This window comes from Prunus persica, chromosome G8 (genome assembly GCF_000346465.2).
Source record: "Prunus persica cultivar Lovell chromosome G8, Prunus_persica_NCBIv2, whole genome shotgun sequence".
Classification (NCBI taxonomy): Eukaryota; Viridiplantae; Streptophyta; class Magnoliopsida; order Rosales; family Rosaceae; genus Prunus; species Prunus persica.
The window spans coordinates 6,255,423-6,282,287 of record NC_034016.1 but is presented as its reverse complement, the minus strand read 5'-3'; the positions used below and the strand labels follow the sequence as shown (position 1 = coordinate 6,282,287).

Here is a 26,865-nt window from a genome sequence, read left to right as displayed (position 1 = left end):
GGTTCGAGTGCAAACTCTACAGAGAATTTACAAGTTCTTAATGCTCAACAATTACAAGTTCTTTTGCCTTCTCAAGAATCTTCTTCACAGTTTATGCCTCCTCCTATGCATCCTATGCATACAAGGTCTAAGAGTGGTATTGTCAAGCCTAAGCCATTTGAGGAATATCAATGCTATCTTACTACTATTCCTTCTCTTCATGACGCTGCTGAACCAGCCACTTATAAGGCTACTTCTCAGTCATCTGTTTGGATACAGGCTATGAGAGAAGAAATTGAAGCTTTGTACACCCAAGGTACATGGGATTTAGTTTCTATGCCTGTGGATAAAAACATTGTTGGTAGCCGATGGGTTTATAGAGTCAAGAAGAACTCAGATGGGTCTGTAGCAAGACATAAGGCTCGCTTGGTTGCACAAGGTTTCAGTCAAGCTCCTGGTCTAGATTTTAGTGAGACGTTTAGCCCTGTTGTAAGGCATACAACAGTCCGATTGGTTTTGAGTATTGCTGCTATGAACAGGTGGTCTCTTAGACAACTTGATGTGAAAAATGCTTTTCTTTATGGTGACCTTGAAGAAGAAGTGTTTATGTGCCAACCTCAAGGTTTTGAAGACTCTAAGTATCCAACCCATGTTTGTCAATTAAGAAAATCTCTTTATGGGCTAAAACAAGCACCCAGAGCTTGGAATGCAAAATTCACAGGTCATCTTCCAGCCATTGGTTTTACTGTTTCTCTTTCTGATCCAAGTCTTTTTGTTAAGCATGTTGGTTCAGATAGTGTTATTCTTCTCCTCTATGGTGATGATATTATCTTGACTGGTTCTAAAGATAGTTTAGTTCAAGAGGTTATTGATTAATTAAGTGTTGTGTTTGAAATGAAAGATATGGGGCGATCAACCTACTTCTTAGGATTGCAGATTTCTTACCATGATAATGGAGATATCTTTGTCTGTCAAACAAAATATGCTAGAGATTTACTTGCAAATGCTGGTATGGATACATGTCGATCTTGTACTACTCCATGTAAGCCACATTGTCAGCTTTTGGCTTCGGAGGGTGACTCCTTATCTGATCCAACCATCTATAGGAGTATTGTTGGGGCACTGCAATATTTGACATTCACTCGACCTGATCTTTGTTATGCTGTTAATACTGTCTGTCAATATATGACTCAACCTTCCGATTTACATTTTCAGTTGGTTAAGCGCATCTTAAGGTATATTCATGGTACTTTGGATCATGGTCTGAATTTTACAAGTGGATCTTGGGATCTTCATGCTTATAGTGATGCAGATTGGGCCTCAGATGTGAAAACTCGCAGATCAACCACTGGTTTTGTGGTTTATCTTGGCAACAATCCAGTTTCCTGGCGATCTAAGAAGCAAACTTCTATTTCTAGAAGTTCAACTGAGTCTGAGTACAGGGCATTAGCCAATACAGCAGCTGATCTAGCATGGGTTCGACAAGTTTTACTTGATTTAAAGTTATTCTTACCACAGCCTCCTACAATACATTGTGACAATCTTTCAGCCCTTGCTTTAAGGTCAAATCCTGTGTATCATTCTCGGATCAAACATTTAGATATTGACTTTCATTTTGTAAGAGAAAAAGTCCAAAAGAAAGACTTGTTTGTGCAGTATATTCCCGCTGAAGAACAGGTAGCAGACATCTTCACAAAGGGACTACATGGTCCTATTTTTCTGAGACATTGCAGGAATCTGCAACTTAGCAGCTCAGCTGGGTTTGAGGGGGAATAATAACCATATATTCATATATTATATTGAATAGCACGTGTTCTGTTTGTTTGTTAAGAGAGTCTGTTAGAGTGTTAAGAGAATCTATTAGTTTGTTAAGAGAGTCTGTTAGTTTACTATATAAGCACTATTTCATTGTAATTAGTTTTACATATAATCAATACAAAAGCCTTCTATTATCAGACTTCTTCTTCTTCCTTCTTCTTCTTTCCTCAATATTCTCTTACTGTTATCATGGTATCACGAGCTTAGGTTCGATTCTGAGGTCTATTCACTTCCGCATTCTCTTCTTTCTTATTTCTCTGCTTCTTTCTTCTGTCAATCTCAAATCCTGATCTCTCAATTTCTCTGCAATTTTCTCCAAACCAAATTTTCTTCTGTGAAACCCTAATTTTTGCTTTCATGGCTTCTTTTCTCAAAATTGATGGTCTTTTGGGCATGCTTACCATTTGGCTTAACGATGATAACTTCTTGAAGTGGAGTTATCAACTGGAGTCGGTACTCCAGGGCTACGATTTGTTCGGCCACTTCGATGGTTCATCTGCTTCTCCTCCCAAATTTGCCATTGTCGATGAAGAAGGCGCTACTTCTGAGCTCACTGCTGCCTATAAAGACTGAATTCGCACAGACAAGGCACTCTTGAGCCTTCTTATTGCTTCTCTGTCAGATGAAGCCCTTGAGTATGTCATCGGGAGTCAAACAGCTAGAGAGGCCTGGCTTCATCTCTGTGATCGCTATGCCTCTGTTTCTCGAGCAAGAATTAATCATCTGAAAACAGAACACGTGCTATTCAATATAATATATGAATATATGGTTATTAAACTTTTGGTTATCAACTGATATGGCATATAACATGAATTGTTATGTCATGTGCCACATCATCAATTTTAATTTAGTTAATTTAGTATTTTTTTTTTTATAAATATTTTCATTTAAATCATTAAGCAGTTTAACAATCCCTCCCCCGCCACAACAATATTATCTCAACACCATCGCCGCCGCACTGGGATCCTTCAAACATCTATATGGAGCCGATATGTCTTTTCTCTTTTGCTGGGTTACCAACGGCCTAGAAATTCCAAGTTGATTCGGGGAAATACTATGATGGAATGGAGAGGATGATATGACACCACGGATTAATCTCAAATAGTACGTAGTGTTCAGTTCCATGGATATATGCAACCAAGCAACAATATTTTTCCAGATTTGAAGGGAGGGAGGATATGCCCCCAATTTGGGTCTAAAGACCTTAATTATTCCTTGATTGGATTCTCATAGTTAATGATCTGAAATTTCAGATTCAGTTGTGCATTTTTTATGTTTCTTTCATTTTTATATCTCTTTCTTTAATCGATGGCCAAAAGATATACAAATAACTAAACAGAGAAGAAGAATCAGAAACGATTTGATGAGTTGAAACCAACTTCTTAATGAATAGGGGGGGTATAATGTGGCGATGGAGGCTGGTTAGGTTGAATTAAAATGGTGAGAAATAATTTTGTTTATTTAGAAGATGATAAAATTAAATAAAATTAAAAGAGATGATGTGGCACATGATATGACACTCTACCTCATATGCAACATCAGTTAGTATGATATACAAGTTTTTTTTTTTTTTTTTTTTTATAGGAGAAGTAAAACACTACAAACAAAAGCCTCGAGGACACGCAGGCCCCAACAGGTCAAAAAAATAGGGACCGAACAGTTCAGAGGCAAACGAGTCTCCCACAGCTTGGAAGGGGTAAGCCCATGCCCCAAACTAGTCACAGCATCAGCCATAAAATTTGCCTCACGGAAAACATGACTAAAAGAACAGGAGTCAAAGAAGGAGCTGAGAAGCGTAATATCCTTAATCAAGAGGTTGATACTCCAAGGGGCCATAGCTTTCTTGTTAACACAGTCCCAAGGTACCGACCAATAGTAGATTTATGTTGAATTTGCATATTGCTACTGAGACTAGATCTTACATTGGCTGCACATTGTTAGAAAAATACACAGTGGACTTATGTAAATTAATTTTTTGACCAGAAACTTCAGAGAAGGAGTTAAGCAGTTTAGTAATGTTTCTGGCAGCCACGGTGGTGGCCCTGGCAAAAATTAAGCAATCGTCTGCAAAAACAAGGTTATAGATACGAAGACAATAAGCCAAGATTGGTCTTAGGAGAAGCAGCTAGCAAATTGCAATGTTTAATGAAAGGTTCCATACATAAAATAAAAATATAAGGGGAGAGGGGTCTCCTTGTCTAATACCCCTGGAAGGGGTGAAATAGCCATGAGGGGAACCATTAATAAGAATAGAAAAAGAAGTGCTAGTGATACAGTTCATAATTCTATCACACCAAGCCATACTGAAACCAAACTGGTGAAGGCAAGATTTAATGCAAGACCAATCAAGGACATCATAAGCTTTTTCCAGGTCAAGCTTAACAGCCATGGCTCCTTTAGAACCTTTCTTACGTTTGAAGTCATTGAACAACTCATGGGCAATTAAATTATTATCAAAAATAGACCTTCCCGAAGCAAAGGCCCCCTGATTCTGCGATATGCATTTCAAAATAATAGGTTTAAGCCTATTAATAATAATTTTAGTGATGATTTTATAAGTTACATTGCAGAGGGTAATAGGCTTAAAATGAGCTACAGTTTCAGGAGCAGTAACCTTGGGAATAAGAGCAATATTGGTGTGATTAATTTCTCTTAAAGACAAGTTGTCATTAAAAAAATCATCCACCAAGCTTTTTAATAGGTGCTTAGTCTGATCCCAGAAATTTTGGTAAAAGATGGCATGAACACCATCCGGGCCCGGAGCTTTAAGGGCACCAATACTCTTGATAGCCTCAAAAAGCTCTTCTTCAGAAACAGGGGCTAAGAGTCTATCATTATCAGATGCACTAATACAAGGTTGGATAATTTCTGTGTAGTTTTTAATCACCCTCAAACTTGGAACATTAGATGCCGTAAATCTCTTTTTAAAAGCATCCACAAGCAAATGATTAAGGCTCTCTCCCTCCACCCAAATGCCACTACAATCCTTGAGCTTTAAAATTTGGTTCCTCTTTCTTCTAATCAAGGCTTGGGTGTGGAAGTATTTCATATTCTTATCACCTAAGTTCAGCCAATTGGATCTAGCTTTCTGAACGTAAAAAACCTCCTCCTGCTCAAGGAGCTATTGTAAGGATTTATTAATTGAGAGGTCTCTATTCATAAGATAGGGATCAGTGGGCTTAGTATAGTTGGTCCTGAATGACTTTTAACTCGTCTTGAAGAGAGCTGATTATGTGGAAAAGGTTACCAAAGACCTCACGATTCCACTTTTTGAGCAGATGTTGAAAGGTTTGACAGCATGTGTTAACTTGCTGAGAAGCATTGCCAAGATAACCCACGTTCCAGGCTTGGTTGAAAATTCTAGGGAAATCCGGATGGGATAACCACATGGCTTCAAACTTAAAGCTCCTAGAGTTGTTGCTCTTGTTTTTTGTGGTGCAAGAAAGGGAAATTGGACCATGGTCCGATCTAATGATTGGCAGATTCTGGAGTACACAATTTGGGTACAGATTTAGCCAATTGGGGTTAACCAAAACACGATCAAGTCTCTCATCACTACAAGAAAAATGTTCTACAACAACATGTCATTAACAATGTGCATAGGTTGTGCGTTGTGGATGTGGGCATTCACAATGTGCTGCAACAGTGTGTTGTAGTACATAGAGTTTAACAACGTGTATTTACGGCACGTTGTTGAAACGAAATTTAGAGATTTTTTTGACAACGCACCCTGGCGTGTTGTTGTATATTTAGTTCAACAACATGCATCGCATGTTGTCAAAACTATATCAGTTTTCTATAATAATTAAAATAAAATAAAAAAGGAAAAAAATTGATAAAAAAAAAAGAGCCAAATTTTTTGCGGGGAAAACTTCCTCTCATTTTACCAAAAAAAACAGAAACTCCTTCTCTCTCAAAATCTGAAATGTTCTAAATATTTGACAAGCTCTCTACATTTTCTAAAAACTCTCTCTCTCTCCATCATCACAACCCAATCTCCAAATTTTTCTCTACTCTTAAAAATTCCATCAAAGACCCACGAAATCTAAACTCTAACCATCCCTCAAGTCTCCATGGCAGAAGCTTGAAGCTTTCTCTCTCTCTCTCTCTCTCTCTCTCTCTCTCATCAGTAACTTTTAGGGCTGGGCATCTGAGGACTGCCCTCGCCGCCTACTCGATGTCACACGCCATTGCACAGACGCAGACCATTGGCTCGCTCTGATTTGGAGTTGCTCATCTTCGATATCTGCAATCGGGTAATCGAGTTCCCTTTCTGTCCTTGTTACTGAAGATTAGGGATTAATTTTCATTTGGTTTATGTTTGATTTGTAGCTTATTTATATCTTCGATTTGCTTTATATGAATTCTTGTGTATAACCTAAATTGTAAATTTTTAAAAAGGCATTAACCGATAAAGGGTTTTGTAATGGTACAAATCTCCTGGGTTTATTTATTTTATGTTCTTTGTATTTTCTATGTTTTTTTTTGTCTTGCCATTTTGTTGAATCTTGTGTGTTATTTCACCTTCAGAGGAGAGATTTATAAAGTACTATGAGAGTCTAATTGAAGAAAGACATGTATGTGTACATGTATACTATTTATTTTTAGAATCAAAGGGAAGATGAGAAAGTACTATGAGTATTGGGTTATCTTTATCACTTCTAAACACTCCAAACTGAGCTCAATACAACTTGTCTGTCTAACTTTAGTTAAAGTTTTCTACTTGTAGAATTATACGTATTGGGTTTTCAAGTTTTCTACCTGGTTTAATATTTATTGTTATTGTAATTATACATGCTTTTCTTATGAGGTCCCATTTTGGTGATGGATAGACAAGCCTGAGATGATGGAGGACTCATGAGCCAGAGTTACATCCCTACTTTGTACATGGAGATTTATGGGAGTCTTTCAAGGACTAGATTGCGTACGGTGCATGGGTCACAAAATGGGAGTGACTTTGTCTGCTATTCAGCTCTATGTAGACCCATCAAAGCCCTCCACAAGAATAAGGTCAACAATATCGTAAACACAAGACTTTCAATCAATTCAGTCTATGTGATTTTTCTACTTAAGCACTCTGGATTATAGTTTATGTTTGCAGCTGCTAACTCTGGTGCAATGTTCATTCCTTAATGTTTCTGCTCATCCTTTATTGTGTCTAGTTTATGGGTTCACATAAATGTCATTTTGTGGGAAAAATCTAGAGGAAATTTGAATTTAGTGACCGAAGCAGATGGAGCATGCTGTGCATTTTGGTGTGATTAATTTTTTCATTATCATTGTTGGATTCCTTGCACTTCTATTGAGGTTGTTATATATGATCTCTTTGTTGAGTCACTCTCTAAGATTTACTTGCCTACTTACCCTGATTACATTTGTCTATTACAAAGTCCTGAAATCTTGATTGTATTTGTATGTTAAAATGTTCTGTTAATGCCTTCATTTACTGGCCCTTCACTTGTAGCTTAAAAACTGTTTTACAAAATCCACCATTTCTTTGAATGGAATGGTCAAGGCGATTGTGGATACCACTTGGTTGGTTGGGTTACAATTTGATTTAAATGTTGCTGAATCTTGCAGTATATGGGGAAATGGAGGTGATAATAGGCAGTAGGAAAGATGTATTTTGAAATTAGGTTGTGAAGAAGAATTATGGTAGTGTAATGGGGGTTGGTCCGTTTATCAGGTGAGGCATCTTATAGGCAGTGGATGATAAGATCTTTAATATGATGCATGGTGCAGTACTTGTATATAGTGTTACTTTGTGGTAAAGTGAATGTCTTACAGTTTTTGGCATAATCTCACATTGACTTGGCAAAATGTTGCCTAGAGTTGCATGCTAATAGCTAGTTTGTACTAGAATAGATATGTGTAGTAAAATCTCCGAAAAGAATTATATATATATATATATTCATAGCTTTTCATGGAGATACATTATAGGTTATGCAAGTATTTCTTTTGACAGTAGACTTCTTAGCAATTGGAATAATTTGTTATTATTTATTTTATTATTTTGGTTATGTCTATTTTTTTTATTTGCTCATAGCCTACTGGAATTTTTAACCAGATAAGGACATGGGAGCAAAATCACAATCAAGTGAGTTTCCATAGGTGCACCATTCTTGCTTGGATGCTCGGTTCTTGGATCTCTTCAGGTGCTTCAAGACTTTGAAACGTAACTAATCACTTTGCTAGACCATGCTTAAAAAAATGTTGAAGTTTAATTACTCTGATAGTACAATTTCCCTTCATTTCCATTTGGACAAATGTAACTTGACAATGGATTTGTTGATCTTTCTAATATGTATGGAGCTTTTTTTTTTTCTTAATGAAAACTCTCTATTCCAGGCTATCTTATGGTTGAAAAGGAAGAAAATAGTTATACTTGGATAGATTGTATTGTTACAAAGTAATTCTAAAAATAATATTAAAAGTAATAATATTTAGTATCACAACGTCCAAAGTGTAACACCCCGACCCCAAATTTTACCCTTATTTAATTATTTAATTATTTAAGGGTATTTTAGTCATATTTTTTAACTGGAGAGAGTTTGGGACCGCGACTTGTATTTTTGGATAGGTCGTACTGAGACGAGTTCATAGACACGTAGTGGGCTCGAATCGGAGTTGTAACGAGAGAGATATGGTCAAAAGAAGTCCAGTGGCACAATCGTAAATATTTCGAAATGGGATTTTTTATAAAAATCAGATTTTCTCTATCTCTCTCTCTCTCTCCCCTGCGCGCGCAGAACAGCCCCCCCTATTACTGTTCACAGCGGCGGTTTTTGGGCCGCCGCCGCCGCATCCGGCCACCACTCGGGGTGGCACCGGTCCCAAAAGAACCGTGCCATCCTCCTCTTTCCATCCCGACCGATCTCAGCCACTGAAACCACCTGTGCTCGCCGGAAAATGTAAAAATCCGACCGATTTTAACCCAAAATTCAAGGAGCTCGATCTCCCTCCTCCGGCCACCAAATCCAACGAGCAAGGTATGGTTTCTCACCTATTTTTCATGTTCTAGCTGCCTGTTGGGTAGGATTAGATCGATTCTTAGCGTAGACAACTCGATTTTCGAATTGAAAATCGGCCGAACTTCGGCCGCCGTGATCGGCCATTTCCGGCCACTTTTTGGGGTAGGTCCAAGAACAAAAGTGGCTCCAAATAGGGTGTTATACCTAGGGTAGGAGCTGGAGCCGTGGTTTTGAGATTTTCCGGCAAAGCGTTATCGCTTTGGGCACCCACGCGCTGCTGGCGCGTGCGGCGGCGCGTGGGCACAGTAGAAAAGTAGCGATGTGTTCCGATGAGATCCTTAGGTTGTCACGAGTGCGTAGGATTTCGCGGATCTCAATTCGGACGTCGTTTGACTATCGAACGGATAATCGCATATTGCGCGTTATCCAGGTTCGATAGGTTGGGACCGTCGGATGGTCCCAAATTTAATATATGTTAATCTAGGTATTTATAGGATCGTGTAGGAATTCACGGATCGTGAATCGGAGCCCCGGATGTTCCGAATAATAATTTTAAGTTTATATTTTATATTAACCGTCAGATCGTGCGATCGTGAGCAATCCGACCGTCCGATCTGAACCAAACTCGCAGGACAAGTGTCCTGTACCTGGTAGAACCCATAGAGACTTTCGGATCGGAAATTGGAGGTCGTGGGTTCTGCAAGTCCGGTTGACCAGGGTTAGAGTAGTTTGACCCTTGGTTGACCGTGAGTCTTCCGGAGTAATCTCACCTTTTTAAAGGGGGATTATCGGGTGCTAGACCATTGTGGAGAATTACACAATATTAGAATTTATTTATATAATTATAATTATATATGGTTGTACAAGGATACAACAGAGTTTAGAATGTCAGTTTGGAGTGCTATACGCACTACTTTAGGTACCTCCCCGGATGTGGGATCCACTACAAGTACCACCAAGTGAAAGTTAGGTCCCGCGTGGTGTAGGTTATCCGGCGTTGGGACAGGCCCCATACGTGGCGTTGGTTGTACCGGCGTATGGGGAGCTATGTAATATGATGTTCAGGTCTCACGTGGCGTAGGTTATCCGGCGTGTCGACAGACCCCATACGTGGCGTTGGTTGTACCGGCGTATGGGGAGATTTGTGATATGAAATTGAGGTCCCGTGTGGCGTAGGTTATCCGGCGTTGGGACAGGCCCCATACGTGGCGTTGGTTGTACTGGCGTATGGGGAGATATTATGATAGTATGGCATGGTCGCACGTGGCGTAGGTTATCCGGCGTTGAGACAGGCCCCATACGTGGCGTTGGTTGTACCGGCGTATGGGGAGATTATGTGGTATTATGTTGAGGTCGCACGTGGCGTAGGTTATCCGGCGTGTCGACAGACCCCATACGTGGCGTTGGTTGTACCGGCGTATGGGGAGATTTGTGATATGAAATTGAGGTCCCGCGTGGCGTAGGTTATCCGGCGTTGGGACAGACCCCATACGTGGCGTTAGTTGTACCGGCGTATGGGGAGATATTATGATAGTATGGCATGGTCGCACGTGGCGTAGGTTATCCGGCGTGTTGACAGGCCCCATACGTGGCGTTGGTTGTACCGGCGTATGGGGAGAATATGTGAAGTACAGAGAAATGAAATAAGGCATCGCCCAAGTGTGGAATTGGGTTTTTAGGGAAGAACTACGTGTGGCTTGATCACTTGAGGGGGGTACGTAGGCAGCCTAAGGTTATTAGGTGCAGCCGCAGACTAAATATTAGTCATATTTGGTATTTGAATTGTTTGGTAGTTGTTTGAGAATTATTGGAAGGCCGAAGGCCATTTATGAGAATTTGCATGAAATTATATTGTGCATGCTGCCAGTTGTGGATATTAAATGCGTTTTTATGCAGGTTGAAATTTTGGGAAATGTCCAAATTATAGGGGAGACTCTGCCGAAATTTCGGCAGGAAGTCTCGATTTTTAGTAAGTGGGCCTGACATCGGGGTGATGTCAGGAATTCCAAAGGGTTCGTCTCGAATTTTGAGAAAATTCGGGGCGGGTCCTTAAAGAGTGTTGTTGAAATGTAAAAACAACACCACGAGCATGAATGTTGTCAATTAGACATACAACAACACGCAGAACACGTTGTTGTTCTATACTTTCACAACATGCGCACGTTGCCATTACTGGTGTTTACAACATGCGATCAAATCAAGGACAACATGCAAAGCGCGTCATTGAAAGCCATGGAGCTTTTAACGACATCGGCTTCAACAACGTGCGCCGTGTGTTGTCAATACGTTTTCACAACGCACAATGTGCGTTGTTAAATGACTTTTTTCTTCTAGTGCATAAATAACAGTGGCATCTTTATGACCATTTCACCAAGTAAAAGGAATGCCAATAGCGCTAAGGGATATAACTTCACAAAGATTTATAAAATCATTGAATTCAGCCAAAACAGCAGGGGCAATGGCAGAACCACCTATTTTCTTACTAGAGGTGCAAATGTTGTTAAAATCACCCATAAGCAACCATGCATCAGACCTCCCAGGTTTAAGGTCAAGAATATCTTTCCAAAGTTGTTTTTGTTTATGTTTTTGTGGATAGGCATAGATAAAAGTAGCTTTCCAATGTTTATTTTCAATAATATCATGCAGATGGCAGTGTATAATGTAGGAAATAATAGTGCTAAATTGCTATAAAATAAACAAATAAACACTACAAACAAAACAAATTTTTACAACAGTAGTATGTAATTAAAAGAACCTTAATTGAGTCGAGGCAAGTGTTGGACACTCTGACCTTAAGACGAATTACGCCCCACACTGGTGCTTATGGTTCACTAGCGTTCGCCTCCCAGGATACAACGACTCCCCTCCTTATGAAAGAAGCACTGCAATTCACAAGGAACTTTGAACCAAAATTATGCAGGAAACTCTCTTTATGCAAACTCTAATGCTCTCTATATATGAAAGTATGTATCTAGAGAATTAATTGAATGAATAAAACTGCAGGAGGATTGCTCTATTTATAGATGATGAAATACCCCTTCTAAAAAGGTATCCCAATCTGAAAAGGCAAACAGTGCATCCTTTGGTCTTGAAGAGTTGTCACCCAAAACAATGTATCCCTTAGTTTGAAGAGTTGTCACCCCCCAAAAAGTGTTTCAATTGCAACAAGCAAGGCCATCGAGCTGTGGATTGCCGAAGTAGAAATGGACAAGGCAACCAAAAGAAAAAGGGCAAGACTGAGGCACACATGACTGAAGAAGACAAGCTTTCAACTGACTTGTCAGATATTAATCTTTCTGCAGTTGTGTCTGAAGTGAACTTGGTGGGCAACACCAAGGAATGGTGGGTGGATACTGGAGCTACATGCCACATATGTTCTGAAAGGAAGATGTTTTCTACCTATGCAGCAAATGATCAAGGAGAGCCTTTATTCATGGGAAACTCCTCCACCTCCAAAATTCATGGCCAAGGAAAAATAGTTCTAAAGATGACATCTGGAAAGGAAGTCACTCTCAATAATGTACTTCACGTCCCTGAGATCCGGAAGAACTTGGTTTCTGGATCACTGCTTAGCAAGAATGGGTTCAAACTAGTCTTTGAGTCTGATAAGTTTGTACTTACAAAGAATGGAATGTATGTGGGGAAAGGGTACCTTACTGATGGACTCTTCAAGATGAATGTAATGACTGTTGTACACAAAGTTAATAATAATAAAGTTAGTTCTGCTTATATGCTTGAGTTATCTGATTTGTGGCATGGAAGATTAGGGCATGTTAATTATGACAAATTGCGTCAATTAATTAACATGGAACTAATACCTAAGTTTCATATTGATTTCCATAATAAATGTGAAACCTGTGTTGAAGCAAAACTAACTAGATCATCATTCCAGTCTATAGAAAGAAGTACAGAACCTCTAGAATTAATTCACAGTGATATTTGTGACTTGAAATTTGTACAAACTAGAGATGGTAAAAAGTACTTTATTACTTTTATTGATGATTGTACAAGATATAGTCAAATATATTTGCTAAGAAGCAAAGATGAGGCAATAGAAATGTTCAAACATTATAAAAGTGAAGTTGAGAATCAACTTAGTAGGAAAATAAAGATATTAAGAAGTGATAGAGGTGGTGAATATGAATCACCTTTTGGTGAGTTTTGTTCCCAACACGGAATTATTCACCAAACTACTGCCCCATACTCACCTCAGCAAAATGGTATTGCTGAACGCAAAAATCGTACTTTAAAAGAAATGATGAATGCGTTGCTAGTAAGTTCTGGAGTACCCCAGAATTTGTGGGGGGAAGCTTTACTTTCTGCTAATTACATTCTCAACAAATTGCCTCATAAAAAGTTAGACAAAACACCTTATGAGTTATGGAAAGGTCACAAGCCTTCCTATAAATACTTGAAAGTGTGGGGGTGTCTAGCTAAAGTTGCGGTTCCAACCCCTAAAAAGGTTAAGATAGGACCCAAAACTATTGACTGTATATTTATCGGTTATGCCATTAACAATAGTGCATATCGTTTCCTTGTACACAAATCTGATATATTAGATGTACATGTGAATAAGATTATTGAATCAAGAAATGTATCTTTCTTTGAAAATGTATTTCCTTATAAGGATGCACAAGAAAGAAATACACTTAAAAGAACCTTAGATACTGTTAATAGCGATAACCAAGAAAGTCATCAAGAAAATATAGACCAAGAGACTGCAGAACCAGAACCTGGACATGAACCCAGGCGTAGTAAGAGAGCTAAGACAACCAAATCTTTTGGTCCTGAGTTTCTAACTTATTTGTTAGAAAATGAGCCTCAAACTTACAAAGAAGCCATGACTTCTCCTGAAGCTCTTTTATGGAAAGAGGCTATTAATGCCGAAGTTGAATCCATCATGCAGAATCACACTTGGGAACTTGTGGATCTTCCTCCTGGAAATAAACCATTGGGTTATAAATGGATTTTTAAGAAAAAGATGAAAGCTGATGGATCAATTGACAAATATAAGGCAAGGCTTGTTGTCAAAGGTTATAAACAAAAAGAAGGATTGGATTATTTTGACACATATTCACCAGTTACGAGAATAACATCAATAAGAATGTTAATTGCAATTGCAGCATTGCATAATCTTGAGATACATCAAATGGATGTGAAAACGGCCTTTTTAAATGGTGATTTAGATGAGGAAATTTATATGGAACAACCTGAAGGGTTTATTGTTCCTGGACAAGAAAAGAAAGTATGTAAGCTTGTTAAGTCCTTGTACGGGTTAAAGCAAGCACCAAAACAATGGCATCTGAAATTTGACAATGCATTAATGTCAAATGGTTTCAAGATCAATGAGTGTGATAAATGTGTTTATATGAAAAGCACTCAAGATGGTTTTGTCATTATTTGTCTTTATGTTGATGATATGTTAATTATTGGTAGCAATATTGGGATGATTAAATCTACCAAGAAAATGTTGACCAAAAATTTTGACATGAAAGATTTGGGAGTAGCAGATGTGATTCTAGGAATTAAAATTTCTAGAACATCTGATGGACTAGTTTTATCCCAATCACATTATATTGAGAAAATACTTGCGAAGTTTAGCAAGTATGATACTAGTCCAGTAAGAATTCCTTATGATCCAAGTCTTAATCTTGTGAAGAATATAGGTCATGGTGTATCACAAATAGAATATGCTCGTATTATTGGTAGTCTCATGTATCTTACGAATTGCACAAGGCCTGATATAGCTTACTCTGTTAATAGATTAAGCAGATACACTAGTAATCCTTGAAGGGATCATTGGAAAGCTATAGTCAGAGTTCTAAGATACTTAAGATACACCAAAAATGTTGGATTGCATTATACAAGATATCCAGCTGTACTTGAAGGATATAGTGATGCTAATTGGATATCTGATACTAAAGACTCCAATTCTACAAGTGGATATGTCTTTACAATTGGAGGTGCGACTATATCATGGAGATCTACTAAGCAAACTATTATAGCTAGATCTACTATGGAATCTGAGTTCATAGCATTAGATAAAGCTGGTGAGGAAGCTGAATGGCTACATAATTTCTTAGAAGATATTCCATGTTGGCCAAAACCTGTGCCTGCTATATGTATACATTGTGATAGTCAATCTACAATTGCAAGGGCACAAAACAATATGTACAACGGCAAGTCTCGATATATACGTCGAAGACACAACACCGTTAAGCAACTGCTCTCCAGTGGTATAATTACCATTGACTACATAAAGTCAAGAGATAATTTGGCGGATCCATTTACTAAAGGTTTGAATGGAGAACAAGTTTATAGATCATCGAGGGGAATGGGGTTAAAGCCCATGTCAAATGAGTAGTCATAGTGGAAACCCAACCTAGTTGACTGGAGATCCCAAGATCTAGGTTCAAAAGGGACAACTAAATTATGATAACTCAAAAATAACACTACAGAGATATATTCTCCTACCCATATCCTATGATGATACAGTGTTGTATGAAATGTGTTTAGGTTAAGCTATGCTTTTAATGATTCCTATACCTTGATTATCCGAGTAAGATATGAGAGGATATTACCAATAGGAAATCACCTATATAAGTGTGAAATAGGGCCGTTTCCATGAGAATTTTTAGGGCTAAATTCTCTAAAGCACTTATGAATGCCAGGAGTTGCTCAGGGCCAAAACGGGCACAACCGATCGAACCAGATATGTCTAGAAGGGTATTGAGTGAGTATTATTGTCTGGGTTTACACAAACGGCTGAACAGTTCAAGACATCACGTTCACTGATTAGCCAAGTAAATCCGATAGTACTTCACTATGGAAGGTTCAAAGCTAAAAGCTACCTATCCAGATGTCATATTCTTCTAATAGGAACTCTCTCTAAGTCTGCATTATCATTTGCATATTGTTGAAACTAATTTCCATTCATGTGGGGGATTGTGAGAAATTTAATATTATATTTAATATTAATTTTCTATTTGAATGGAAATTAATAAAATCTATTGGGTTAAAGACATGACCCTTGGGTAAAGACATCTTCAATTGGGGGGTGACAACTCTTCAAACTAAGGGATACATTGTTTGGGTGACAACTCTTCAAGACCAAAGGATGCACTGTTTGCCTTTTCAGATTGGGATACCATATATTTGCAGCGTTAACAATTAAATGCACAAAACAGATTAATGTATATAGCAATTAACACAGATAATTCGTCTTAAGATTGTAGGAAATAAAAGTGCTAAATTGCTATAAAATAAACAAATAAACACTACAAACAAAATAAATTTTTACAACAGTAGTATGTAATTAAAAGAACCTTAATTGAGTCGAGGCAAGTGTTGGACACTCTGACCTTAAGACGAATTACGCCCCACACTGGTGCTTATGGTTCACTAGCGTTCGCCTCCCAGGATACAACGACTCCCCTCCTCATGAAAGAAGCACTGCAATTCACAAGGAACTTTGAACCAAAATTATGCAGGAAACTCTCTTTATGCAAACTCTAATGCTCTCTATATATGAAAGTATGTATCTAGAGAATTAATTGAATGAATAAAACTGTAGGAGGATTGCTCTATTTATAGATGATGAAATACCCTTTCCAAAAAGGTATCCCAATCTGAAAAGGCAAACAGTGCATCCTGTGGTCTTGAAGAGTTGTCACCCCAAACAATGTATCCCTTAGTTTGAAGAGTTGTCACCCCCCAATTGAAGATATCTTTACCAAGGGTCATGTCTTTAACCCAATGGATTTTATTAATTTCCATTCAAATAGAAAATTAATATTAAATATAATATTAAATTTCTCACATATAAAACGTTCATGATACTCTAAAATAGATATATTAATAGAAGAAAGATTCCAAAGTAAGATAATCCCCCCACACTAACCTAAGGCAGGGATACAAAATGAACCAGCAAAACCAAGCCTCTGGGCAATAGCCTCAGCACGGACCCCAGAGGCTCTGGAATCCAAAATACAGCAGACATTTAAGCTAAACGTACTAATATAAAACAAAACTTGAAAGATAAATCCTGGCCAGGCACTGCCTCGGCTGTTCCAAGACATCATCTTCATGGGATAGGATTAGGAGAGGTACGAACAGAGGTATCAGCCTCCCTCAGAGATTCTCCATTGATTCCAAAACTAGGCAAGGAGTCTTCCTTCACAACATCATCATCACAAGCCCTTTTCTTAGGGCTTTTGTAAGCAAACGCAGTAAAGGCGCTGCTGCCTTCTTGAGATTGAGCAGAAGCTGTCATGACAGCTTTACCATGCCCTTTGCTACTCAGACTCGAGCCCTGACCCTTAGCCCCAGCAGCAAGAGAGCCACCTTCTTCAGTAAACTTAATCCCCTCAGCAACTTCTCTAAAAGTTCTCCCATCTCTCTCGTACATCCTAACTTGCATCTTAGCTTTACCTTTGCGGTTAGCCACCACGGTCCACTCTTGGTCTTGAGTCTCGGTAGGCATTTTCTCCCCATATAATCAGAGTTTTCGTCAGCATAAAAGGAGTCCACAGTGACAGGCTGTGGGAACACCAAGATAACATCTTCAGCTAATTTTACCTACTCCTCTAACCCAAGCACTAATGTAACACCCCAACCCCAAATTTAACCCTTATTTAATTATTTAATTATTTAAGGGCATTTTGGTCATATTTTTAACGGAAGAGAGTTTGGGGCAGTGACTAGTATTTTTGGATAGGTCGTACTGAGACGAGTTCATAGACACGTAGTGGGCTCGAATCAGAGTTGTAACGAGAGAGATATGGTCAAAAAAAGCCCAGTGGCATAATCGTAAATATTTCGAAATGGGATTTTTTTTATAAAACTCAGATTTTTCCCTCTCTCTCTCTCTCTCTCACTCTCTCTCTCTCTCTCTCTCTCCCGCGCGATCTCTCTCTCTCCTCTCTCTCGTTCCAGCGGCCTTCGCCTTCCAAGAGGCGCCGGCACCGCCACAGGGCACCAACGGCCACGGGACCGGTGGCGTTCGAACCGCCGTCGTCCCCCCTTCCTTCCCCGACCGTTCCCTGCTGGCGACGCGGCCTGTGCTGGCCGAAAAATGCAGAAAACCGCCGGGAGGTCATCGAAACTTCAACGCCGTCGATCTCCCTCCTCCGGCCACCATTTCCGTCGACCCAGGTATGGATCTTGAACCTCTCGAGCTGTTCTAGCTGACTGTTGGTAGGATTGGATCGATTCTTAGCGTAGCCAACTCGATTTTCGAATTGAAAATCGGCCAAACTTCGGCCGCCGTGATCGGCCATTTTCGGTCACTTTTTGGGGTAGGTCCAAGAACAAAAGTGGCTCCAAATAGGGTGTTATACCTAGGGTAGGAGTTTGGAATCGTGGTTTTGAGATTTTCCGGCGAAGCGTTATCGCTATGGGCACCCACGCACTGCCGGCGCGTGCGGCGGCGCGTGGGCACTGTAGAAAAAGTGGCACTATATCTCGATGAGATCCTTAGGTTGTCACGAGTGCGTAGGATTTCGCGGATCTCAATTCGGACATCGTTTGACTATCGAACGGATATTCGCATATTGCGCGTTATCCGGGTTCGATAGGTTGGGACCGTTGGATGGTCCCAAATTTAATATACGTTAATCTAGGTAATTCTAGGATCGTGTAGGAATTCACGGATGGTGAATCGGAGCCCCGGATGTTCCGAATAATAATTTTAAAGTTTATATTTTATATTAATTGTCAGATCGTGCGATCGTGAGCAATCCGACCGTCCGATCTGAACCAAACTTGTAGGACAAGTGTCCTATACCTGGTAGAACCTATAGGGACTTTCGGATCAGAAATTGGAGGTCGTGGGTTCCGCAGGCCCGTTTGACCTAGGTTAGAGAAGTTTGACCCTTGGTTGACCGTGAGTCTCCCGGAGTAATCTCACCTTTCTAGGGGAGATTATCGGGTACTAGACTATTGTGGAGGGTTACACAATATTAGAATTATTATATATAATTATCAGTATAATATGTTTGTACAAGGGTACAAAAGAGTCTAGAATGTTAGTTTGGAGTGCTATACGCACTACCTTAGGTACCTCCCCGGATTTTGGTTTCACTACAAGTACCACCAAGTGAAAGTTAGGTCCCACGTGGCGTAGGTTATCCGGCATGTGGACAGGCCCCATACGTGGCGTTGGTTGTACCGGCGTATGGGGAGGATTGTAATATGATGTTCAGGTCTCACGTGGCGTAGGTTATCCGGCGTTGAGACAGGCCCCATACGTGGCGTTGGTTGTACCGGCGTATGGGGAGATTATATGATATTGTGTTGAGGTCGCACGTGGCGTAGGTTATCCGGCATGTCAACAGACCCCATACGTGGCGTTGGTTGTACCGGCCTATGGGGAGATATGTGATATGATGTGCAGGTCTCGCGTGGCGTAGGTTATCCAGCGTTGAGACAGACCCCATACGTGGCGTTGGTTGTACCGGCGTATGGGGAGATATTATGATAGTATGGCATAGTCGCACGTGGCATAGGTTATCCGGCGTGTTGACAGGCCCCATACGTGGCGTTGGTTGTACCGGCATATGGGGAGATTATATGAAATACAGATAAATGAAATAAGGTATCGCCTAAGTGTGGAATTGGGTTTTAAGGAAGAACTACGTGTGGCTTGATCCCTCAAGGAGGGTACGTAGGTAGCCTAAGGTTATTAGGTGCAGCCGCAGACTAATGTTAGTCAAAATTTCTATTTGAATTGTTTAGTAGTTGGTTGAGAATTATTGGAAGACCGAAGACCATTTATGTGAATTTGCATGAAATTTTATTGTGCATGCTGCCAGTTGTGAATATTAAATGAGTTTTTATGCAGGTTGAAATTTTGGGAAATGTCCAATTTATAGGGGAGACTCTGCCTAAATTTTGGCAGGAAATCTCGACCTTTAGTAATCGGGCCTGGCATCGGGGTGATGTCAGGAATTCCAAAAGGTCGCCTCGGGTTCAGAAAAATTCAGAGCGGGTCCTTTCAACTAAAGCCCTTGGGAACACGTTAGGCTCATTATCCAAACGTTCCGCTTGAAGAAAGCTCTTGTTTGAAATTTTTATAGGGCACTCATGACCTCGTTCCATCTTTTGGCTGCAGTAGAAGCAAATAGCAAACAGAGCTTCATAGCTTACAAAAATCTTGGTTTCTTGAGGATACTTCCCCAAAACTAGACAGCATTTCAACGGCCTAGTTAGATCCAGAACCATGCGGACTCGGACAAACAGACTCTGCTTTCCCTCAGTGGATTGCAAGTCAACCCCAATCGGGTCTCCAAGAATAGAGACTAGATCATGAAGGACTTCAGGGTCTTTGCAGTGAAGGGGCAGAAATGGAATTCTGACCCAGCCAACAATGGATGTGACAATGGCATGGAAGGGAGAAAAGTCTGGAGTCCAGAGTTGGAGAGCAAAAATCTGGCCCAGAACAAACCAGGGTTTGTTCTCCAGCACATAGACAACATCTTCTTCAGCAGTAAACTCCACCTTGTACCAGTCACGACCAATATGGTCAACTGTAACCTCGCCCTGCATGTTTTTCCACTCACTCTTCAGTATGTGCCTAATGACCCTACTGTTCACAGGGACACCAAAGATCTTTCCAACTAAACAGAAAGTCTCATAATGACTTTGGACAGAGTAATCTAAGGCAGTAGTGGACACTTTGGTTTCATTTCTGTCCATTCTAAAGGTAAATCTGCCCTTACGGACAACACTAGGCTCCACAATGGACCTATTTCCCCAGCGGGAATCAGACTTAGGGCTTGGACTGCGGGAATTTGCATGAGAAGAACTGGCATTGAGTTGAGCACTCATGGTGAAGTAGACAGAAAATATGCAACAACAAAAGGATATATGGCTTAGCAAGATTAGATTGAACTGATGAACAACAAACCAGGATTCCAGATAAATAGGCAAGGGAGATTTCTTACAATGATTACAGATAAAGTTTATCCACCAATGCATGCAAAGATATTGGGAGAGATTATCAGTTATCTTACCTATGCCTCTAAAACCTACATCGAGCCTCGTCCCCCACCTCGACTGCAGACATGATTTCCTTCTTCTGGTGCCATTAATTTGTCTGAACCAACCCTGGCCAATAGATTGAAAAGAAAAGGCATGATTAAGGCATTTGGGTATACTGATAGATAGATAGAGCAACAATTGATGCCAATGATTAACACTTCCCATAAGCATCTCCTTTGAAAATGCATCGTGAAGCCCAAGCGACCTCTATTAGCATCCCCGAGGGCCTTAGATGGTAGCTCAGTAGGCTTATCACAGCACCATCTCCAAGAAGACTCGGGGAAGATCAATCGGCTGCATCCCTTGCTAAGATACGACATCAGAGCCAAAGCCCATCCTTTACACTTAATGATTGCTATTGCTTTCTTCACTAGGTGTTTCCCTTGATCCTTCTGCCTACCTTTTTTCTTCATTTTATTCCAATTTCCAAATCTTACTGCGGCTGAGCAATCCCCCTTCTCGTTCTTCATTTTTCGTTTATTTCCTCCACGAGTATTTGTTGTTGTGATTATGATATACAAGTTGATGCCTATATTATTATTGATATTTAAAACTTAAATGTTAAAATAATACCTATGCTTTTACCAAGAATACATTGTAATTCCATTTAAACTTAAATATGGTAGAATTGGAAAAGCCCTCCTTGATTGTTGCTGGCTTGACAGAGTCATAATTTTTGTGATATTTGCTACATTCCACAAATATAAAATGAAATATAAGCAAAGGACCCACTAGTGTAGTGGTTTGGAGTATTTACTCCCTCAGACAAGGTCCTGGGTTCGAGTCCTAGCATCCGTGTTGTGTGTGTGAGTTTAATATGCTATCGCCCCTTTCAATAGGAAAGGACCTCAAAAAAAAAATGAAATATAAAAGATACGCACTAGATATTCCACCACTAACTAGACTCTTGACCACCAAAAAAAAAAAAAAAGAGCATAATTAAATTAAAATATGAAACTAGAAAGGACAGCACAATTCTTATTTCTTGGATCTTAAAATACCCTAAGAACAACGAGGAGTCCAAACTTGCATTGTTCCTCCAAATCAATTCATCGTCTCCACCACCTTTGATTTATGTGAACATGTCTTCGATGAATACCAATTCTTTCCTCCTACTGAGGGAATATCTTGAGAAGGACGTTGCACATAGCTCTGTAATACCACTTACTCCATCTCTTGCACAACATAAGTGATCCAATGGCAACTCCAAAGCCAAATGTAAATCCAACTTCGACACTGATAAGATCCCAATTAACCTCATGATGATGATGTCCATAATTTGAGGCCCTTCCATTCACTGTTGGTGGTGGTGACAATCCTGCTTTGTTATCAACTGTCAAAGGAGGCCCCCATAGCCCATTATTACCTGTAAAGGAGGCTTTTGGAAATGTTGAAAACTGAGTGCTGGCTGGGATCCTGCCGACCTGTTGATTATTTGAGAGATTCAAGAACGAAAGGAAAGTAAGCTTTCCCAACTGTGGTGGAATGTGCCCGCTCAGCTTGTTCAGTGACAGGTCCAAGCACTCGAGTGCACTCATGTTAACAAATGAGGATGGAATTTCGCCTGTGAAAGCATTTCTGGACAAGTTAAGGATATTTAGTGATTTCAGTTCTCCCATTTCCTGGAATATAAGAGATGTTGTTCGAACTCAAGTCCAACTCCCTCAGGTTTGGAAAGTTGGCAAAGGATCCTGGAATTGGATCGGAGATAGTTTCAGCGCTAAGGTCAAGACCAACAACATGCCCATTGCTAGTGCAAGTAACACCACCCCAAGAACAGCAGTCGGTGCTTGAATTCCAAGATATAACCTTGGTTGAGTATGAAGGTTGCCAATTATGTATGAGTTAGAAATTGGATTTAGACTAATTATACTCAACCAGGCTTGATTGGTTTTTATTGTTCAACGAGACTAATTATACTCAACCATATCTCAAGTTCTCAACTAATTCTTACTAAACTTATTATGTGTAATATTTAAGCGTTTATCCATAGTAAAAATTAAAAATAGCATATTAATTGTAGGTTTTTTTGCTCCCAAAAAAATGAGCGGTTTTAATACACTAGTGCAATATCAACTTGCATCATGCATGCAGTACTTCTGCTTACTTTCTAACCACCGGATTTTAATCCAGAAATTTTTAGTGTATTTAATTCCAAGTTAAACCCAATTAAACTCGAATTTTTAAATATTTAACAACCAAAAGAAGCAAACTCTACACTTTTTTTTGGCAATGGGATATTGATATGTCGGATTGAGAGACTATGAACATTGTGGAAATTGATGTGAATGTGATGTTTCTTTATGGATTGACTTGTTCACATTAAAGTCTTTCCCTATCTTGTGTAATGGACCTTGCTACAGTCTACACGGTAGTCAAGATCAATAATTATAGCTCAAGACTATGAACATTGTGGAACTTGTGATGTGAATGTGATGTTGCTTTATGGATTGACTTGTTGACATTAAAGTCTTTCCCTATCTTGCGTAATGGACCCGGCTACAGTTGTCACGCCTCGGACCTGGAGTCAGAGGAAACCCAGCACCCAATGCGTGAGAAAACAAAATAAAATAAAAAGAAGTCGAAATATGGGTTTAAAATAAACTTCTCTTATAAAAATAAATCCAAAATATTACAACTTTACAAGAAATAAATAAAGCTCTATCACCATCATCTAATTCGGCCTCAACTGGTTTAGTCCTTGTCTTACCCACAAATTCATCTGAAAAATTAAACAAGGTGAAGGGTGAGCAACCACTGCTCAGTAGGGACATGAGACCTTACCACAGAAAATTGACCTAACTAAATTTAGTGACATGCAATCACACTACCAAATATCATATTAATAATGTTAATGCATGAATGCTCTTCATCTAATCCCATTAATTCATATAACTGAACAAGCAGACCAACACGTCCCATACCATGCTTATACCACTTGGTCCCGAATGCCCATTTATATGAACTAACACCCATTTCAATCATCCCATAATGCCCCTTTTGTTAGTCATCTTGTCTAACTCTCTATCGCCAGTCCCGAATCACCTAATAAAAACCAAGTGCACTGTGGGATCCCTGAGACCTAGTACCTGCCAAGAGTTAGACTCAACTCCACAAAAGACTATTTCTATTACCCTCTTTTCCATCATTATTTTCTCAATCCAACAACTCCAACAAATTTCCATGACATGATATAATTATTCCTTTCACATATGCCATGTATCTCACAACAATGTAACCATTTAAAATATCACCAGTGTATATATAATTATGCCAACATTATTCAACCAGTCAATAACACATAAACATTCTAGGGAATCTATTCAATTGTAACAAGAACATTAACCAAATAATCATATCACGAATAATATAGTGCTCACGAAATTTAATTAAATCATCTATGTAAAGGCCTCCAAGATGTAAAAGGAAACAAAATAGTCAATGATCTGATTATGATCTAATTAGGAGCAGTTGTAGGATAAAATTGTAATCGACATAAATAGGTTCTGTTTACCTAGAATAGCTTCTCTGTTTTCCTAGAATAGCTTTCATTTACTTGTATAAAACACATGCCTCTGTGTACGGTTTGACTCATTGAATACAAACCTTATTCTTCATATATTCTCACATGGTATCAGAGCACCAAGACTGGTGACTCTGAAAACCCACCTACCTTCCGCTACAGACACCCACAAAACTACTAAGCACACCACCATGGGTGAACCACAACGCACAGATTCAACAATCCTCCCAATTCAACAAGCCACAGATTCAACGACCCTCACCAATTCGTCAACCATATCTGATCCTCTCGTTTTGCACCATTCCGACACACCAGGGCTCACTCTTGCCAATGCACCACTCAAAGGAAATAACTATGGACAATGGAGTCGCTCGGGGCGTCTCAGTCTCAGTGCCAAGAATAAACTTGGACTAATCGATGGGTCTGTCAAAGCACCACCATCAACTGATGCCAAATTTCCTATATGGCAGCGTTGCAACGACATGGTATTGTCATGGCTCCTACACTCGATTCATCCCGACATTGCCAGCAGCGTCCTCTATTCTGACACAGCAGCCGCCGTTTGGAACAATCTCAAAGACAGATTTTCCCAGAGCAATGACTCCAGGATCTACCAAATTCGACAAGAAATTGTCGAATGTCGTCAAGGACAACAATCAGTCTCCATATACTATACCAAACTCAAGGCACTTTGGGATGAATTGTCTACTTATCATGAACCCCTCATTTGTGACTGTGAGGGCCTGAAAAAGCTTGCAGATCGTGAGGAAAAGGAGAAGGTCATGCAATTTCTAATGGGATTAAATGATTCTTACTCCACTGTTCGTGGCTCCATTTTGATGATGCATCCTATTCCTGATACACGAAGAGTCCATGGGTTAATTCTCCAACATGAGAGACAGATGGAAGTGGCAAGTCGCCGAGAAAATCCATCTTATTCTCACGCTATGCAGACTTCGCATGCTCCGGCGACCACAGGCTTTTTCCGCCCCTACAAACCCTCCAAATGCTCTCAGTGTGACCAAGAGGGTCATTCAGTTGATCATTGCTATTACATCATTGGATTTCCAACGGGTCACAAATGGCATGGGAAGAATGTGCAACCCAGGAATAAGAAGCCACCTGCCCACAATGACAAGAGGGCTGCTGCTCACAGTGTAGAATTGGAAACACCTCCTACCAAGGGTCCAACAGCTTCTGCTACTGGAGGCCCCACCTTCACAACCGAGCAATACAATCAACTCCTTGCTTTGTGTTGTGCAGGACGTGGAAACGAAGAGGACGATTGGCCTGGGCAAGCATTTTGATGGGCTCTACTACCTTACGCCACAACAAAATCCCCACCTAGCTAATCATATTCACCGTACCTCGGATCTCTGGCACCAACGCCTTGGGTACCCTTCCTCTGCTCCTCTCCATTTTTTATCCAAAGCCATTCCCCATATTATGTTTGATTCTGCGCGTGTTTGTGATGTTTGTCCTCTTGCAAAGCAAACACGCTTGCCTTTTACTCATAGTTCAATAAAATCTACCGCACCTTTTGATCTAATACATTGTGATATATGGGGCCCACACAAAATTCCTACACATTCTGGGGCACGATATTTTTTAACTATTGTGGATGATTTTACTCGCTTCACATGGATTCATCTTATGCGTTTTAAGTCTGACACACAAATCTTTTTAAAATCATTTTTTTCTTGGGTCAAAACGCAATTTAATCATGACATCAAAGTTCTCTGTGCTGATAACGGTGGTGAATTCATCTCCATGCGTTTTTTTTTTGGATAGTCATGGTACCATTTTTCACCACACTTGTGCTCACACACCGCAACAAAACGGGGTTGTTGAACGCAAACACCGCCATCTTTTGAATGTTGCTCGAGCCTTACGTTTTCAAGCTAATGTTCCTTTGAAATTTTGGGGAGAAAGTCTTCAAACTGCTTCTTATCTCATCAATCGACTCCCTACACCCTTACTTGCCCATAAAACCCCTTATGAATTGTTGCACGGGGTTCAACCTACCTATTCTCACCTCCAGGTTTTTGGGTGTTTACGCTATGCTACGAATCTCACTCCCATTCACAAATTTGATACTCGTGCGCGTCGTTGTTTATTTTTAGGATATCCCCTTGGTCAGAAGGGTTGCCTTGTCTATGATCTTGATAACCACAAAATTGTTACTTCACGTGATGTTCTATTTCATGAATACACGTTTCCTTTTGCTCACTTACCGTGTGAAGACCAACAAGACCTCCCAGTTTTACCTATCCCACTTACTGACCCACACATAGCTGGCCCTAATTTTTTTGAAACATCCCCAACTCATTCCAGCCCACACACCGACCCCCCTTTAGCTGTTACACCTCCAGCCCTACTGTCCTCACCGTCCAGATCTTCCATCACCACTCCAGACCTTCCTCTCGATCTCCCTGTGTCGCCTTTACAAGACCCAACCGATCCACCACATATCCCAGCTCTCCTAGACATCCCTTCACCCGATTCGGATACCATCGCAATCGGCCCTCATCTTCC

The 26,865-nt window shown here is 40.0% G+C and overlaps 2 protein-coding genes across 2 annotated transcripts; both read left to right on the top strand.

The window, feature by feature from the left end:
- LOC109950804 (uncharacterized mitochondrial protein AtMg00810-like) lies at positions 883-2,370 on the top strand. Its single transcript, XM_020570933.1, has 2 exons — positions 883-1,656; positions 2,230-2,370. Exons 1-2 carry the CDS (start codon positions 883-885, stop codon positions 2,368-2,370), a joined length of 915 nt encoding a protein of 304 aa, XP_020426522.1.
- Positions 24,522-25,637, top strand: LOC109950803. The gene has a single exon (XM_020570932.1). It carries the CDS (start codon positions 24,522-24,524, stop codon positions 25,635-25,637), a length of 1,116 nt encoding a protein of 371 aa, XP_020426521.1.

Coding starts and splice junctions, on each gene's coding strand:
- LOC109950804 (XM_020570933.1), top strand. CDS start 883: ATGGGGCGATCAACCTACTTCTTAGGATTGCAGATTTCTTACCATGAT. Junction 1,657..2,229: donor ATATTCCCGCTGAAGAACAG/GTAGCAGACATC, acceptor AACTTCTTGAAG/TGGAGTTATCAACTGGAGTC.
- LOC109950803 (XM_020570932.1), top strand. CDS start 24,522: ATGGGTGAACCACAACGCACAGATTCAACAATCCTCCCAATTCAACAA.